Source organism: Tachypleus tridentatus, chromosome 4 (assembly GCF_004210375.1).
Source record: "Tachypleus tridentatus isolate NWPU-2018 chromosome 4, ASM421037v1, whole genome shotgun sequence".
Taxonomy (NCBI): domain Eukaryota; kingdom Metazoa; phylum Arthropoda; class Merostomata; order Xiphosura; family Limulidae; genus Tachypleus; species Tachypleus tridentatus.
In genome coordinates, this window is record NC_134828.1 from 9,873,165 (window position 1) to 9,888,620 (window position 15,456).

The window sequence follows — 15,456 nt, forward strand, 5'->3', positions numbered from 1 at the left end:
GTACGTTTTGTCTGTTGGTAAGTATAAACCCACAATATGGGCTATGTGCTCTACCCACCACGAGTGTAAAAACCCAGAAACACAGTTCTTAGTATTATATGCCTTCAGACTTATTGCTGAACTACCAGCAATCTTGAACCTAGTTGTACTGTTCAGCCTACTTCTGATCATTCAAGTACATGTATATAACTGTACTGGTACTACTGACAAGGTTTGTTCTGGATCAGTTACATGAATAATATGTTTATACCTCTAACAATTACACCAGATTGTACAATATCCTTAACTGCTAATAATCCATTGCACAATTTCAAAGAAAAAGCACATGTGTTAAAAGATAAACTATATTAAAAAAAATACATATGAAAAGAAAACTTGCATTACAAATAAATGTAATAATTATAGCTTGATTTTCAGGAAAATCCTGTTTTTAGTATTATACACCTTTAGATATATTGCTGGACCACCAGAGGGCAACTCAGTAATGACATTTTAAACTGTATCAGTTATTATCACCACTGCAACTTCAAGGGTATGGAATATTAAATATGTTCTACATTATATAATTAGACAAACTTTAAAAATGTTATTACAGCTAATAATAACCTGCCATTTAATGAAGTAACATCAAGGTACTTATTTTTTTTAATATACCATTGTTCAGCATCTAATATTTTACAGATCATGTTTTCTATCATCACCTGGCATCAATCCTGGATTACACAATCATACATTTTCCCATCACATACATCTATGAACTTCATAATTGCTGTGGCCTACATGCACATATCAATATAATGAACATACCAAGTGCAGAGCTCAGTAATGTGCAGTTAAACAGACTTAAAAATATAATTTGGATCCTGTTAAGTAGTTATATTAATGATACTTAAACATGAGCTATTACATTTAATTCTGTTTGTATAGGCATATTAGTAAGGACAGTTTTGTACTGTAAAACTATCATAAATAAATAAAAATTCAAAATAAGCCTCAAGTAAACTACAGCTGAGTCACTTATGTGGAAATTAAATTAGTGTGTCATAAAACCTACACACACACACACATACACACTATACAATGTAGACAAATGACAAGGGCTTTCCATTTAATGTTCACATTGTGACAGTTTAAATGAAAGCATGTAACCATTCATACACATATGACATTTTATCAGTAAATTAATGTTAAGAAAATGCATTAGTGTGTCAACACCATCAGTCACAATGCACATTTGGATTTAAACTTTGTTTTCAGTTATCCACATCTTCACTGGTTGTTTCACCATTAATTTCTAAATATTACAAAACAAGCAGTTATACATCTGCATGAAGTACAGTGAATTCATTATAAATATGAACTTCCAAAGAAGCAACTATCAACTTAGAGTTGAACTAAAATTTAATATGCCATTCATAATAATCATAGAATCTAAATATACTTTTCTGACATTACTATTTACAAAGATTAGAATATATTGTTTCATTATCTTCATTACTAATGACATATTTGTCCATAAACCCTATAACATCTCACAAGTTTTGGAAAATTTAGGAAGTTTTGATTAGATCTTAGTACATATATTAAGATAACAATACCAAACAATCCCTATAATAAAAGATAAGAAATAACAAAATCGAATACATTAAAAATATTCTAACCAATACTGTAAATAACAGTAGCAAACAAAGAAAATTATTAATCAGTATATAAATATCCAGAGTATTAGTGACAGACCATGTAGTTGATTGATTGTCAATAAATGTTCAATTATCTGTATAATTTTCCGAGTAAAGATGAACTCGGTTAATGTAATACAACTACACTATATTCACATACATATGGCATGAATATCTAAAAAGAAATATAAACATACAAAATAATACTGTTATCATAGTTCAGTTGATACACCCCTTTATAAAGTTAGCATTGTTTCTTACTGTGATACACAGAGTTGACAATCTTTAACCTAGCTGGACTGTTTAGCCTACTTCTGACCATTGATGTATGTAACTGTACTGGTACTACTGACAAGGTTTGTTTTGGATCAATTTCAAGAATAATACGTTTATACCTCTAACGATTATATCCATATTGTCCAATATCCTTATCTCCTAATAATCCATTACACTATTTCAAAGAACAAGCACACATTAATAGATAAGCTGCAGTAAAAACAATAGATATGACAGGAGAACTAAACTTATTTTAGGATTAATTGAGTATAGTGTAATTACATTCAACAACTGTAACTTGTTGTTCAAAAAAAACGTTTATAAAGCTCATTTATGATTGATAGTCCATTCTTTTAAAATAAGTTGTATACTCTATATTTCTAAAAGTGTATTGTTTATGTACAAAAATAAAATTTTTATGTTTCAATGGTTGTTGAATAATTTACACAAGATTTTAAAGAACAATACCTATTTTTTAACTATTATTTAGGTACAGTATTTCTATACATCAATAATTTAAATGTATATAGTATAGAGAGAAAAAGACAGCATTTGTTATAATTATTTGAAACTGTTGTTAAATAAAATGGATAAAAGTTTAATTCAAAACATACATGAATTTAATAATTATAGATTTCCAAAACTGGATAAAACATTTTGATAAGAAAAACTCGTAAGCAAATAATTTCTCAACTTCAAAGCTTGCATGGATAAAGTATTAGCATTGACTTACTGAAACTCTAGCAAAATAAATAGAAAAATTGTAGATTTGCTGTTGCTTTAGTATTTCTGGAAAAACAGATTTTTGAGAAAACTATAAATAAGCTATAAAACTTGACAAGTGTTATAAATGAACTTTGATTAGTGTTAGGTCTATGTAAATTTATTCAAACCAATTTGTTGATGATATTAGATAAATGTGCTCTTTTGTAGGTAAAATCCAGTTTTTCTTAATAAGCAGTATATATCCAACTAACTACGCTATGCGGACTGGTACTACATAACACATTAAGCTGCTGTGTATTGTTACTGAAGTGGATATTCAACAACAAACACATGTATACCTAACAACAATCAATGTTTTCCTAATCTTTACCAGTAGTATTTTTATCATTATTCTTGAAGACACCAGTGTGAATTTTCGTTCTTAGCACAGCTGCACACATAAATGTTTGTATCAAATGATTTAACTATAACTTTATGAGGTCTATGTTTTTCCTTTCAGTAGAATTTATAGAAATTACTGAAAGAAAGCACACTTACAAAAGGATTTTTTGTAGCCATTGTTGAAAATACAAATATATTAGAATTTTTTTTCTGTTCAACATAACATTTTATATCAAACCATACAACATGATTGTTAGTAAAATTTATATACGCTATAATACAGTTTGTGAAAACAAAGCAACCTCAAACATATTACTGTGTAACTAATCCAGGTTTTATTATACTAAACAGAGAGCCACTGGATGAAAAATCAGGACACTAGATGACAGAAAAATATACAGATCTCTGAAGATATTTTACACATAAATTAATCAAAAACCAGTGTTTCAACTGTTACCAGTATAATTTATTTCAGCCATTCAAGAAACATAAATACAATCATTACAATTTCTTTTTTCATTTTTAATTGATTCAATATTTTACAACCTAATTGGTTTGTATCAGAATTCACATAAATAATGAACTAATCAAAACTAGTTGGATTAATTAATTATTGTTATTTGATCATTTTAACTATCCAAGTCAAATATGAAAGTAACTGATTATGTGAATGTATGCAATTGATTAATTAACCCAATGATTAATCCACTAACCACCCAGCTCCACACATACACACTTCTGTATATATCACTGGAACTTTATTACAGTAATCTAGCATAGCTTGTGTGATATAAACAATCAGCACAAGTATCACATAATACTGTACCGTGTACAGGTTTAAAACTGCACAGCTTATTTTAAGATGTGGTACTAGATACTAAAGAACCTTCTGAGAAAGACCTAAGAACTCCCAAAAGTAAATCTTACTCTCGACCCCAGATTTAATAACTGATCTTGTTTCACTTGTGAATGAAGAGGGTTATTATTTGAAACTTATAATCTATAAAACACTTAGTTTCTGACAAGCACACATTCTGCCAATTTTTAGATGGAACATTCATTTTTCTCAAACTCTTCAAGACAATAATCATAATATGATATGTGTCATTAAAAAGCCATATATCAACATGAATTTTAACATTCTTGTGACACACACAAAGGAAGTTTTCCTTAAAATATATTAAGATATTTATTTTGTTAATTAATTAGTGCTAAATCTACACAAAGTTTAACTATATTGGAAGCTGCATTCAAGTCAACATTTTTTGATAAAAGTCAAGGATACACAAAACAAAATAAATATTCACATTCCTGTGAAAACTAGAAGTTCAAGCTATGCACAGTGTTAATACATAATTCATGTGCTTTTGTGGGTTTGAAACAAAATCAATAAACAATTATTAAACCCAAAAAGTAACTTGGTTATAGCACAGTTTACAAACTTGATGCTAGTTTTGAAAATCCAGAACAACAAAGAATTCCAATTTATTTGCTAACTATTACATTCCTTAAAAAGTCTTGCTTAGATTCATATAATCTTAATAATTTGTTTATATGCCCATATAAAGTATGTGAAAGATTTAACAAAAGAAAATACAAGCAAAACAATATTAATGTCACTTGTTTGTAATGTTTCTTTAAATAATCATGTGTCTCTAAATGGACAGTTTCATTTATGGTTAGTTGCTAAGATACACTGAGTAAATTTGCCCTCCAACATATTTCTTACAAATTATCTATCAGTTATTTTTCAAATCTAGATACCCATGCTACAGTTTGCAGAATATTTACCATAAATACAAAATAATTATTCAGTTATTCAAAAGATTAATTAAACCTTCTGTCATCAATTCTTCTATCACATGAAAAGAGTGAAACCTCAGATATGAAAAAATCTAGTTATCTCTCTGCTATTACATCAAGAAATAAGAGAAACTATAGAGCATAGTTTTACCTATGAAGAAGCAACTGTTTCAGCTTTTGAAATTTATAATTAGATATATTTGCTATGACATTAAACTATCTACTAATAACTTATCAGTTAATAATTTATGAATTACTACTTTCATCTTGGTTATGCTCCCTTAAAAGTGCAAATATAAATCACTATTACATACTGCTACTAGTACTAGTTATTTTCTTAGTGAAAATATCCAAAAATACTATAATGAACATATTATACAATTTAAACAAAAAAACTGTTCAGAAAGTATAAAAGTAAAAACCTTTATATATCACTTGTAGTTGTATTTGATTCAACTCTAATCATAGAATGTATGGACCTAACACTTGGTAATCCACAAAACTAACAGGAAACAGCCAATATTAACATTTTTTTCATTGAAAAATATTGTGTTTACTTCAACTTACGTAACCAAATGTAACTTGCAGTTCAAACAATGAAATAAAACAACAAATTAAAATCAGTTAAAATTAAGTTATAGGTAATGAAGCAATTCAGTCAATAAAACTAATTGCCAATTATTGAAATGTTGGACTAGCTCATAATCAAATGAATTTTTAAGCACTATTAAATAAGTAGCTTGTTATTTATTATTACTCATGCTTAACTATACCATTTTACATTTTTACTGCGAAATTAACAACTTTTCTAGTTCTAGTAATACAACTCTAAATAGATTACCAAAGGCTCACTGAAAACTATTAGTGTTACTGTAGAATAGGCCTAACAGCGTAATTTGTAACAGGTATACAATCCGCTCTAGTAACCAACTGCCTGAAGCACAAAACAATTGCATAGATACATTTCTGAACCGGCACTGCTACTAATTTCTTGTATCTCTACCACTACTTTTGCCTCGAAGTTGAACGTAGGATGTGAATGGAACAATTTATATGCCGGTACATTTATATTGTAGAGAAATAAGTAAATACTCTTAAGTGAGAAAAATATTTCATAGAACAGTGATAAATACTTACGCATTGAATATAGCTATAAGGTGCATTAACCATACAAAACACCAACCTCCAAAGAAAAATATTGCAATACCGAAAAGAGTGTAGAAAACCACCGCCATTTCACGAAGCCGCACTCATGACGTATGTCACATACGCCCTTCTTACTCGCACTTGCTCTAACCACGTGCCTCGCCGATGTCTGGTTCGAGAATAAGCCAATAATATGTCCAAAAAAAATCATGGGGTATTGCTAATAGTGACGTCTAAATGACACAAAGTTTCCTTCCGGGTCTTCATGGTTATCGACGTGAGTCAAAAGCAAGAATGCATTAAGCTTTTCAATCGTCATTTCTTAAATATAAATTACAGACTTACTGAATAAGTATATTCTGTCATTCACATGGCAATCAAAGTGTCATAAAACTATTAACGAAATAAGGTTACACGAAATTTGACTCGATAATACTTGTCTGTCAAGTTCTAAACAAAACTGGTATCAAGAACAATAATAAAGTTAAGAACCGCCAATTATAACAAGTAGGCCTAGTTGTCCGTCTTTGTTCAGCTATATTAATTAACACCAGCGTTATTCCTCAACGCTGTCCATTTTTGCGTTATCATATGCAGAAAAAAAAGGTTTGCGTCTACTGGCAGAAACAAAAAAAAAAAAAAACGTGCCCTACACAGGTAAGCTATGTTTACTATGAACCCATTACACTTAACTCGAAATTAAATGCATTTATTGCATTATTAATCTTGAGTTCATCACCATGGAAACAACTTGACAGTTTCAGCTGAACTGATACAATCATTCATTTTGATTGCAACTAAATAAAGACCAATCACTTTACAAACATGACGTGTTAATAATTTTTATACACTGCTAATTGAAGTAACAGTAATGTAGCGACATTATGTTAATAACACCAATAACTTGATAACAAAAGTAATTTTAGCTAAGTACAAAAAGAAGCTACTGGAAATGTGTATTTAATGTAATATGTATGTATCTACTTTTCTAAGAATGATCATTGTTTACATAGTAAATTTGAAAGAATATATAATTTTATTGGTAACTGCGTGTAATTGTATTGATTCAAAACCCTATTACCTATACTCAAGACTGTTTCTGTAGGTTTTTATGCTGAAGTATTTGTACGTTTTGTGTGCGTTTAACCCCCTAGTCATCCACAGCGGCATCTTTGCGAACTTTCAACGATAAAAATTGGGTTTCGATTTCCGTGACGGGCAGAGTACAGACAGTCCACTGTGTAGCTTTGTACTTAATTTAAAACAACTCCAAAAAACAAACAAACAACTCTAGTCATTGGTTCAAATTTAGGAACAAGACAGACAGCTTTATAATTGAAGTAGCTACGTCACAAATACAAGGTTTAATAATTTCGCCACATAAGTAAGATAGTTTTATTCAGTATCTAGCTCCTCGTTTTGTTAGTCTAATAATTAGAGTCGCTGGTCTTATAGTTTTAATATTTTTCATTTCTGAATCTAACAGTCAATCCACAAAAAACTTATATACGTTACTTTGTAATCCTTTTTGACCTGTGACATGCACTTGATTTTTTGTGATATCAGTATGTTCGTACATAATATTATAAATTGAAAATACAGCAGTTGGGCGAGTTATATATATTGTATATATATATATATACAAATAAATGTGCCATTACGGTGGCTCAGCGGCAAGTATGTGGCCTAAACAGAAAATATATCTCTTTCCGATACCCGCTGTGAGCAGAACACCAGGTAGTCCATTATTTACCTTTGCAATTCACAACAAACAAGCAACTCCATGTACAAACGCATGGTTTAACAAACTTTACCTTGGTAACTGTAATTTAATTCAATCGTCAGAAAAATCTCGGAAGAATAAATAGAATTGTTGAAATGTAATTTTAAAGAGTGTTTGATACGATAGCATCTTTTGAAATGTAATATATGCCTGTTTACTATTTAAAACAAAGAGTCAATATCACCTACTGATCAGTATATACCTATAGTGCCACTCGTCCTCCGTTTTACATGGCCAGGCGCTCGATTCGTAATCTGAGGGTCGCGGGTTCAAATCCCCGTCCCATCAAACATGCTCGCCCTTTCAGTCGTGGGAGCGTTATAATGTGACGGCCAATCCCACAATTCGTTGGTAAAGGAGTAGCTCAAGAGTTGGCGATGAGTGGTGACAACTAGCTGCCCTCCCTCTAGTTTTACACTGCTAAATTAGGGACGGCTAGCGCTGATAGCCCTCGTATAGCTCTGCGCGAAATTCAAAATCAAACAAACAAACCATTGTTTTACCACATACAATTAATGCCACCCCACAGGCTGATTAGATAGTGTTGGATAAATACTCCCTATCGAAGTTTGGTTCTTTGAAATAAGAATCATGAGAAATACAGACACTTTTCTATAGTTGAGAGGTTAACGTATTTGATTCGTAAATATACAGTGTTTGTTTCATAAACGCGTATCAAAGGATTTGTTTGTTTTGTACGTAAGCACAAAGCTACACAATGGGCTAGCTGTGTTCTGCCCACCACGGGTATCAAAATCGGGTTTATTATTTGTTTGTTTGTTTTTTGAATTTCGCGCAAAGCTACTCGAGGGCTATCTGTGCTAGCTGTCCCTAATTTAGCAGTGTAAGACTAGAGGGAAGGCAGCTAGTCATCACCACCCACCGCCAAGTCTTGGACTACTCTTTTACCAACGAATATTAGGATTGACCGTCACATTATAATGCCCCCACGGCTGAAAGGGCAAGCATGTTTGGTGCGACCGGGATTCGAACCCGCTATCCTCGAATTATGAGTCGAACGCCTTAACTCAGCTGGCCATGCCGGGCCATCGGGTTTATAGCTTTGTTAAGTTTTAGGATCTTCCGCTATGACACTGGAGGACATACCAAAGGAAAATTTGACATTATTTCATGTAACTGACTTGACAAACAAGGGTGTAATTTCGATAAAAATGAAACTTCCCTTAAATTATATAATAAAGTATATTAAGTGCTTACAGTAGACCAGGGATAGAGAGGTAACATCATGATAACAAACACGGTTTTTTTTTTACCTTTATTTTTAAATAGATACAGGAAAACTATCCTAATATTAGAATAATAAAAAAAGATATTTATTTATTAGTCATTACCAGTCCTGTAGATGCTAAGTGATGAGTTACTCGTATGATTTGTTTGTTTTTGAATTTCGCACAAAGCTACACGAGGGCTATCTGTGCTAGCCGTCCCTAATTTAGCAGTGTAAGACTAGAGGGAAGGCAACTAGTCATCACCACCCACCGCCAACTCTTCGGCTACTCTTTTACCAACAAATAGTGGGATTGACCATAACATTATAACGCCCCCACGGCTGAATGGGCGAGCATGTTTAGCGCGATGGGGTTGCGAACCCGCGGCCCTCAGATTACGAGTCGCACGCCTTAACCTACCTGGCCATGCCGGGCCCTACTCGTATGTACAAGTTCAGACTAGAGTGAGTAGTCAGTGGATGAAAGAATAACGAATGAAATAAATTAATGTTTAAATTCATTGGCCCCCGGCATGGCCAGGTGGTTAAGGCACTGGATTCGTAATCTGAGGGTAGCGGGTTCGAATCCCCGTCAAACTAAACATGCTCGCCCTTTCAGCCGTGGGGGCGTCATAATATGACGGTCAATCCCACTATTTGTTGGTAAAAGAGTAGCCCAAGAGTTAACGGTGGGTAGTGATGACTTGTTGCCTTCTCTCGAGTTTTACACTGCAAAGTTAGGGATGGCTATCGCAGATAGCCCTCTAGTAGCTTTGCGCGAAATTCCAAACAAACCAAACCAAAACTAAATTCATTGGCACGATATGATATATAAGAACGTTTGTATACTTACATAACATTAATGAATAACGTTTTCATTTCTGTCCATAGACTGATAAAAAAAATTGATAAATTGATTGAGAATACATGGAGCTAGAAACCGGGTTTTGATACCAGTTGTGGTCGGGAGCGCAGATAGACCTTTGTGAAACTTTGCGTCAAACTACAAGCAAACAAACAGTACGGTTGTTAAGGCACGTATCAGTTATCAGCGATTCTGGTGGTATTTATAATTTACTTTATTAAGTACTGCAATTAAGTTTTGATGTTAAAAAAATCCGTTAATAATCATAAAAATATTTTCTGTTGACAAGTGTGTGTTTTTCTTATAGCAAAGTCACATCGGGCTATCTGCTCAGCCTACCGCGGGGAATCGAACACCTGATTTTAGCGTTGTAAATCCGTAGATATACCGCTCCAATAGCGGGGGACATTCTGTTGATGTAATGAATACTTCTGTTACATTATTTTGTGATTATATGACCATTGTTCAGCAGTAATTTGATTGAGATGAATCACTCTTTATCTTTGAACACAGCAATATATCAACCGAAAGACCGTTTACGTGTATTTATTTTAGATCTATTACGTATCAGTTAAATGAATTTTATCGATTTTAACGTACGAAGAACGAGGACTGTCTGTAATATACGTTTAACAAAAAAAAAAACATTCCATCGAATCTGGTGCGTTTCAAACTGCATTTGCCCCACGCTAGTACAGCGGTATGTCTCCGGATTTACAACGCTAAAATCAGGGGTTCGATTCCCCTCGGTGGGCTGAGCAGATAGCCCCATGTGGCTTTGCTATAAGAAAAACACACACACATACTCAAACTGTATTTAATGTAAGATGCAGGTGTTCATTTTACTAACAATAATCACCCTTTACATGATAAAATTGGATCATAATTTAAAAAAAAAACTTATTGGTAATTGCGTGTAATTGTAATGACTAAAAGCATTATAATCCACACTCAAGGTATTTGTACAGGTATTTATAGTGGTATTGTAATGTAGTTTGTTTTGTGATTACTAGTAGAAATATCCGCCCCTGGTAGGTTATATCGGACAGTTTCTGCAGATGGCTATTGGACCTGCGGCGAGCTTTTCAAGAATTGTCTGGGCCCGGCATTTTGCCAGGTGGGTTAAGGCGTTCGACTTGCAATCTGAGAGTCGAGGGTTCGAATCCCGGTCGCACCAAACATGCTCTCCCTTTCAGCCGTGGGGCGTTATAATGTTATGGTCAATCCCACTATTCGTTGGTAAAAGAGTAGCCCAAGAGTTGGCGGTGGGTGGTGATGACTAGCTGCCTTCCCTCTAGTCTTACACTGCTATATTAGGGACGGCTAGCGCAGATAGCCCTCGAGTAGCTTTGTGCGAAATTCGAAAACAAACAAACAAGAATTGTCTGACAGTTCTACAGATATTTGCTCATTCGTGACATTCAATAATGTTCACCATCCAAAGGAAAAATGGTTTTATTGATATTTTAGTATAAAAAGTGCTATCATCACAGTATTACATCAGAGAGTATATTTTATTAAAGTGTTTAGTTATAGACTCAGCCATCAACGAAAGTACCTTGTTTTTTGTTGCTACACTTATGAGATATTCATTAAACAAAAAACAAACAATTTTTAAATGTGTTTGTTGATTGTTTCATATTTCAAATTTACCCCTTTTTGTATTTTTTATTGGTTAAATCTGAAACATGTGGAAATTTCAATTGTTTTATTTATTGCCCATCTATAAAAATAAAAAAATCTATAAAAAATACTGCCTAGTTATAAAAATATTACCCAATTTTGTTTGTTTGTTTTTGAATTTCATACAAAGCTACTCGAGGGCTGTCTGCGCTAGCCGATTTTGTAAAACAACAAAAACACGCTGCCATTTTCTTTGTCATATTTCTGATCTGCAGTAAGCATTTAATACGAGGATTATCTGAAAGTTCGTGGCCTGGCTTATAAAGAAAAGACACATTAGTTCAACTGATTTATTTTTCAACATAATCTTCTCCTGGATCTCTACACTAGCGACACCTTAAGGCCCCTCCTGAAATAACTATTTTTCTTCGTTCTCATTCTTCAACTGGACAGTATGCACTAGGTCATCATCACTCTGAAATCTTTGACCTCACAGTAAGACGTTAAGGGCAGGGAAGAATAAAAAACACTTGGAGCTAAATCCGATGAGTAGAGGGGTTGAGTGAGTAATTCGAAACCAACATCTTGTATAGCGTTCAGAGTAACACGAGAGCTGGGGTAATGTTCTGACGGAAGACTACACTTTTTTTTTTTACTCTATTTGTTGATTTCTGTAGTAAAGTGATGGTTATCGAGTGTACAGTAATTTCTTGTAACAGTTTGATTGGTTTGTTTGTTTTAAATCTCGCGCAAAGCTTACCAAGGGCCATCTGTGCTAGTCGTCCCTAATTTAGTAGTGTAAGACTAGAGGGAAGGCAGCTAGTCATCATCACCCACCGCCAACTCTTGGACTACTCTTTTACCAACGAATAGTAAGATTGACCATAACATTATAACGTACCCATGGCTGAAAGGTCGAGTATGTTTGGTGCGACCAGGATCCGAACCTACGACCCTCACATTACGAGTCGAGTGTCTCCCCCCAACACAGAAATTAATGCATGACTTTCTAAGCAGAGGGTTGTGACTTGAACCTCTTTGGGTGGTGAACTTGAGTATTTCTTTTGCAAACTTTGTATTTTTGTCTTTGTGTCGAAGTGGTGAACTCACATTTCACTCATTGTTAAGAATGTACTGACACCTTTGGAAATGTCATTCAAAATCATTGCTACAGTACTTTTATCGAATTCCACTTCCTCTGAAAGCTTTCTAACGACAATTATTCCATCATTTACAACCAGAACACAACGTTCATCTACAATTTCTGTTGTGGTCGATGTAAAGGGCCAACCTGACCTCGCACCATGATTCTCTACCACGGTTAAACTCACACCACCATTTTCTCCACTGATGAATATGCTGTATCACCCTCTACTAATGTTTCTTCCATGTCCTGGTGTATTTTTTGCAGTGTCATTTTTCATATTAAAAAATTATTTGATCACAGCACGAAGTCAAATAATTTTCACAGCGTTCGATATCGCTCACTTCTTTCCTTTTAAACGCCCCGGCATGGCCAGGTGGTTAGGACGCTCGACTCGCAATCCGAAGGTCTCGGGTTCGAGTCCCGGTAACACCAAACATGCTCGCCCGTTCAGCCGTGGGTGCGTTATAGTATAACGGCCAATCCCACTTTTCGTTGATAAAAGAGTAAACCAAGAATTGTGGTGAGTGGTGATGATTAGCTACCTTTCCTCTAGTCTTACACTGCTAAATTGGGGGTAGCTAGCACAGATAGATAGCCCTCGTGTAGCTTTGCGCGAGGCCCGGCATGGCCAAGCGTGTTAAGGCGTGCGACTCATAATCTGAGGGTCGCGAGTTTGCATCCCGGTCGCGCCAAACATGCTCAAAAGCCCTCCCAGCCGTGGGGACGTTATAATGTGACGGTCAATCCCACTATTCGTTGGTAAAGAGGTCGCAGCCCAGCCGTGGGGAAGAGTTGGCGGTGGGTGGTGATGACTAGCTGCCTTCCCTCTAGTCTTACACTGCTAAATTAGGGACGGCTAGCACAGATAGCCCTCGAGTAGCTTTGTGCGAAATTCCAAAACAAACAAACAAAAACAAAGCTTTGCGCGAAATTCAAAAACCAAACCAAGCCTTTACTTCAAAAATCCACATCACACAAAGAAAGTTAGCTTCGTTACGTGCTACGTGTTGTTCATTCATAAAATCGTTCAAACTTAATATTTAGCTCAAAGAAATCAAACATTCCAATTTATTTTTAGGTCGAACTCCGAACTTTTCGGACAACCCTCGTATACCTTTCTAATATAATCAATCAAATATTATTAATTTTTTGGTTTGTTTTTAACTCACACCACGTTTATTTGTTTGTTTGTATTTTGTTAAATAACTAAAACACATGATTGTATACACAAACAACATTGTGTATTCAGGGATGGATTTGGGTAAGATGGTGTCTCGGGGAGCAAAATAGGTATTTGCTCCCATTTCCAATAAACAGAAATGCCTACAAATGTCAACATTAATTTTAAAAGTGAGGGCCTCGAGCAGTTCCTTTTCCTATTTCACTATGGTTCTCTGTGTAGCCATTTCATTCCAATAATTTCTTACCGAACATGTTTCTTCTTTCAGTGTCAGGAAGGTAAATAGCGACACAGCGGGCTAGTTGCGCTATATTCACAACGGGTAAGCGATTTCCTGATTTATAGCGTTGTTAGTCCGTGACACTCACTCACCAGGGAATAGGAGTGTTTGAAAGATAATATTTATACAAGTGCTGAGGCTCCTCTGAGACAATTATATATTTAGTTCCAGTAAGACGTTCTCCACAAGAGTGTCACATCTTAAGCTCACCGCTTGTACAGTTTTTAACTCACGACATTTTCCCAGATTTTGTTCCTTTACGTTTCCGATAAAATACCTATACTGTTGCCAAAATAGAATTATAAAATCGCCAATAAGGTAGATGAATATATTTATAACTAATTTTTATGGTTTCAAATGACGGATCTGCAGTACCCTGTCACGTGATTGTTTTACTGCGGATTCAGTGAAGCTCCTGTGAATGAAGTCGCGTCTCTGGAGCCTCAATACTTATAGATTGGTTTGGTTTGGTTTGGTTTGAATTTCGCGCAAAGCTACTCGAGGGCTATCTGCGCTAGCCGTTCTTAATTTAGCAGTGTACGACTAGAGGGAATGCAGTCATTACCACCCACCGCCAACAGTTGGGCTACTCTTTTACCAACGAATAATGGGATTGACCGTTACATTATAACGCCCCATGCCTGAAGGGACGAGCATGTTTTTGTAATGTACAACAACAACAAAAAATCCTATATAATTATAGCGCAGCTGCTTATGGTATTTAACGATTTCTATATAGTCTATGTTATTCTAATGAAACATTAGCATTTTTATGGTATGAAACAGTTGCATGACCCCAGGTACCTTTGGCCTACTGGTTGAGCTCTGCAGAACATGTGTTGGCTTTTCATCTTGCATCTTAGAACCAATCTCTAATTGGTTTTGCATCTCTGCCCACGTTTCTAATATCTTCGGAAAGCAGAAAGTTCGTCTATAAACTTCAAATCGAATATCTACATTTTAAGTGCACCATTTGTTATTCATACTTTCGCATGCGTAACCCTGAGACTGGAAACTATAAAGAAACTGAGCATGCGTACCGACTTTATTTGTTTTGAATGTGTTCCACACACACGCCCTCTACATTTTCGTGTGTTATTCAGTTTAGATTATCTCAATATAAAAAAAAAATAGTAAACCACTATAATCATTTTCAAACCGAAGAACTTCACTTTACGTAGCGCTACCTAGTGATAGAACGAAACATTACTATTTAAGTTGGTTTTATGGTTTTGAGAAGTCCCTCCCCAGTGATTCATGGATACCTCTAAAGGATTAAAAGGTTAAAAAAAAATTCGATATCCGTGGTGAGCACAGTGCTGATACACAATAAAATTAT

The 15,456-nt window shown here is 34.5% G+C and overlaps 1 protein-coding gene across 3 annotated transcripts in view; it reads right to left on the reverse strand.

The window, feature by feature from the left end:
• The window catches only part of LOC143248544 (ceramide glucosyltransferase-like), a 45,438-nt gene extending 30,396 nt beyond the window's left edge, over positions 1–15,042 (reverse strand). Inside the window, exon 1 of one of the 3 annotated variants that reach the window (XM_076496976.1) lies at positions 14,922–15,042. In XM_076496976.1, coding sequence (XP_076353091.1) covers positions 14,922–14,968 — 47 coding nt within the window. In that variant the 5' untranslated portion in view covers positions 14,969–15,042. Of the gene's footprint in view, positions 1–5,706; positions 5,850–6,002; positions 6,159–14,921 lie in introns of those variants that run through there. The other 2 variants (XM_076496975.1, XM_076496979.1) reach the window with 2 other exon arrangements.
• Between the last annotated feature and the right edge of the window lie 414 nt (positions 15,043–15,456).